The 4,329-nt window shown below is 34.3% G+C and overlaps 1 protein-coding gene across 1 annotated transcript in view; it reads left to right on the top strand.

The window, feature by feature from the left end:
• Positions 1-3,079, top strand: part of LOC113234405 (zinc finger protein 334-like) — a 41,489-nt gene extending 38,410 nt beyond the window's left edge. Inside the window, exons 13-14 of the mRNA XM_026469715.1 lie at positions 967-1,116; positions 2,358-3,079. Of these exons, the coding sequence (XP_026325500.1) occupies positions 967-1,116; positions 2,358-2,504 (297 nt within the window). The 3' untranslated portion in view covers positions 2,505-3,079. The remainder of the gene's footprint in view (positions 1-966; positions 1,117-2,357) is intronic.
• The last annotated feature ends 1,250 nt before the right edge of the window (positions 3,080-4,329 follow it).

Genomic DNA, 4,329 nt, shown 5'->3' with positions numbered 1-4,329 from the left:
ATTTTCATTGCTGCAGAACATGATAAGTTATATTAAATGTGGCTGAGTTTGGCAGATTTGGGAATATTCGGGAAGTTCTTTATAATTTTTGGGAAGATACTGAAAACTTGTTGTTTTCTGCTACTACGAACAGACATCTGAAGCGAAATACAGGACAATGTTATAAACATAACCTATATCAGCTTTATAACCCCAGCTTCAATTACCTTTTTTGATGCTTTGTGAATGAATCACAACTATTGATAGGTCTCCTTAATGCACGTCGTCAAAAACACTGGATCACAAAATACACGGGATGTCGACATCCTTCTTTAAAAAGAAATAACAAATTCTGGAGTTCTGGAGTTCTGGATTCTGGAGTTGTTTGAAAAAACAAATATACGCGATTTAAATCCGGAAAAATAGTTTCATTTCCTATGTGTAACAATCGCGAAAACCTAAGAACTCGATAAATTCTGGAGTGTTACTATAATTTCAAACTTTACTCCGTTGGGATATCATTGAAAGTTCTATCCCTATTATTGCAAGTTGCGACGTTTTGATATTATATTGAAATTTCAATCAATGTGCTGCCATCTGCGGTTAATCGCTGAATGACGACGAATGGGACTTATTAATTTAGTTCTCCAAAAAAGAAGCTACCATATTGCAGGGGTATAAGATATACTTTCATTTCTTGTCACAAAAAAATTATTTCGATAAACAGATAATTGATATTTATTAAAATGAGACTCATGAAATACCACTACGGGAAATATTTTTGGTGAGGCTGTTATTTTTGCACTCCAAAACAGTACAATAAGGCATTTTTCTACGAATTGACAACCATACCGTACAAAGTCAAAATGGTGGACTGAGTTCAAGTAAATCTAACGAAGCCTACTGTTGGCACGCGTAAGATGCACACTAACCACTTCTACTGTATTTATTGTTTTGTGGTTTTTAACTCTAGATATATTATTTCAGATCCACACAGGGCTGAAGCCGTTCAAATGCGAGATGTGTGGCAAGTGTTTTAAACACGCAAGCGAGAAACGGGCCCACATCACTTACGTGCATCTCAAAAAGCCCTGGCCGAAACGGACACGAGCTAAACGACGATCGGAAAACAGACAGGTCAGTTGAAAGAGTGAATGAATGGGCGAATGAACATAATTTACAATTCGACATTTAATTTTATTCTTATAATGTTTTACATAACACGACAACATAAATAGAAATACATATATATATCGAATTTACGTGTCAGGACGAACGTGAATTGTTAGCACCCTTTTCGTTAATATTTTTAGTGCATTACTAAAAGATTTGCAAACCAATTATAAAAATACATTTTTATAATTAGATAATAATTGAATTTTGTAATACACTTTTAGGCAGTAATTGAATTTTTTGGGTAGTAATTAATTTAACAAATGTATAATACGTATTTCAATTCAGTTCTATTTCAAGTGCCCAGCACTGTATGCACCATTTTCCCATCAGGGTAGGCAGAGACTACAGTCTTCTACATGCTATAATAAATAAAATAAATAGGGAACTCTCCGTGGCAGTCCAGGATGGTAACCGTTCGGCCACACTATTTTTATAATATCAAGTGACGGGACGAACAAGTCGTGGTAAGCGACACGTCTGTCCACAACAGTTGCTATACGGCTCAGAGCTTTAAATCGCAAAGATCTGAGGGGTACTGCCACCGCGTCCGTCACCCAGAGACAAGTTAACAAGTTCCAAGTGCCTGTGTTTTCACCAGCACCTTTCAAAACCGAATTGCAATAATACTCACATTACTGCTTTGCGGTAGAAATAATTAAGATGGCAGTATTTCCGTGAAGGAATTCTTTCACAAGTAGCTGTATTGCTACTAAAATGTTATTAGTAATTATAACTATGGCTCTAGTGAAAAAGGGTACAAATAAAAAATACCAACTTTTCAAGGATACGAAAAACACTTCACGCTTAATGACGCCTCCTACGTAAAGTATCGTATGTTCAAATTGCCAAGTTTAGAGGGAGCGTTTTAAAGTTTTAAATTCGCTGAAATGAACATAACACGCGACTTTAGCATTTGTTAGTTTTATTCGGCAAACCTCGTTACTCACTTAGAGTGTTCATCTAAGAGATCATCATAGATCATCTAAGATATCTAGGATTTTATAATGCACTATCTGAGTACGAGCTTTGCCGAATAAAACTGAGGAATGCTACTCGAGTGTTATACTATTTCATTGAATTCAGAACTTTAAAAGCTCCCCTGTAAACTTGGCAATTTCGACATACGATACTTAGGAGGGGTCGTATATATTAAGCTTTAACTGTTTTTACTAGAGTCACATAAAATGTCTCTTTTTTTTCAGGGTTCTTTACCTCCCCAATCTCAATTGCCATCGAGTACAACCGACTTGGATATCGTGCAACCAATCTGGCCCACCTGCGACCCTAAACTGGACCACATTAATACCATGATGGACGACAAGCCAATGTATTATAATTTGAAAATATAACAGAAGGAACAAAGTGTCATAGTAATAACATTTTTTATTGCTATGGCCATAAATATAGCGTAAAATCTGTTTTAGTAGTTTTACTGTTAACAAAGTGGTGTATTATGTATGCCTCGTTGTACGTCACCATTCATCTCTTGTTGCTGTTTTCCTAGTGCAGGACTGATGATGGCACTTATCGTCCTCCCCCTTACTTATGGTATGCCCTTTTTGAAGACGCAGTAAAATGGCATTAGCTGGGTTGCCAGTTTTCATAAAAGTTTTAAATAGTCATGTAGTTGTTGTCGATAGTTTTATCGATAAATTGTGAAAGAAAGGTAAAATTTTGCTAAAATGTCTGAATTGTGAACGAAACGAAGTAATGATTACTAAATTTGTGTTATAGCCTTCTTCATTCTTATTTTGACAGTTGGCATACTATAGTTTATTTCACATAGTATAGGTACATATGGTGACGTGTCAGATTTGAAGTTTCTAGGGATGTAGTAACGTAAAATCGAATGAAATAAAATCGCTTTAAATATCTCATCGAGATAATATTTTTTGTTCATTTTCTGTTATTTTTGTAAACAACCATATTTATTTACTAATATTATGCACCCCGAATTGTGTGAAAAAAATATAAAGAAACAAAAAACAAAATTCGAAAAATGAAACAAATTTTGTGGAAAAAATAAAGAAAAATATAAACAGAACAAGTACAAATAAATTGGTGTAGTGGTTTAGTTTTGTAACGAAGAGAGATTCGATTTAGGGACAGTAATTTAAGAACGAATAGTAAACAAAATAAAAAGGTTTCGATTATTATATTATTAACTTACTAAAAAAAACTACACAACAAATAAAAAAAATCAACAGTAACCATACAAAAAGTCAACAACAAAGCATACAATCAACAGCAACGAATGAAATTTGAACCCGTTACTCCAAAACCGTCTTACAAAAGTCAAAACAAAATAAATCGACTCGCAGTCAAGAATGCACTTGCATTGTAGCGAGATAGACAAGAGCCGATTCGATTTTACGATTCTATGATGTCAATCGCCATGGAAAAACATTCCGTATTACGCATTATGTAGTTGGGGTAATTTATTTTAATCTTTATTATTTCTGTTTATATCTACTTAATATACTGTTAAAAATTACAACTCCGACAAAATATTGTTTGATTTTTGGTACATTATAACAAATTTACTATTTCTTTTAGTAAGATGGTTGAAAGATAAGTCGAAAATAAAAATAAAAATTTTGAAATGACACAGTACCCATCTTAGGTGAAATAGATTATAGTATCGAAATCAATTTTTATTCATATAAGTTTTATATGAATAAAATAATATTATTACCAAAAATATGATTTTTATTTGTGATATCCAGTGACAGGACGAACGAGTCGTGCGCCTGGTGGTAAACGACACGCCTGTCCATAACAGTTTCAGTGCCGTTCAGAGTTTTAAATCGCAGAGATCTGTGGGATACTGCCACTACCCCCGTCACCCTTAGACGTAAGTTGAATAGTCCCATGTGACTGTAATTTCACCAGCACCCTTACCCTTACTGCTTGGCGGCAGAAATAGGTAAGGTAGCAGTATTTCCCTGGATGAAACTTTCGCAAGTAGCTCTACTACTACTACATATGAAGACATTGTGTTTTTAATAAGCATAGTTATGTATGTATGTATAAATACAGTGTATGTATGTGTGTGCCCAGCGGTTGGAGGAATAATGGTCCGACGATGATTCATATGAAACAAGTCCAGCTATTTATTGTATAATCGTGACCAATTCAGTCGATAGTCGATATAATATTTCCATAACAATACAT

Source organism: Hyposmocoma kahamanoa, unplaced genomic scaffold (assembly GCF_003589595.1).
Source record: "Hyposmocoma kahamanoa isolate Upper Pololo Valley unplaced genomic scaffold, ASM358959v1 84, whole genome shotgun sequence".
NCBI classification, from domain to species: Eukaryota; Metazoa; Arthropoda; class Insecta; order Lepidoptera; family Cosmopterigidae; genus Hyposmocoma; species Hyposmocoma kahamanoa.
This window is presented reverse-complemented; position numbering and strand designations above follow the sequence as displayed.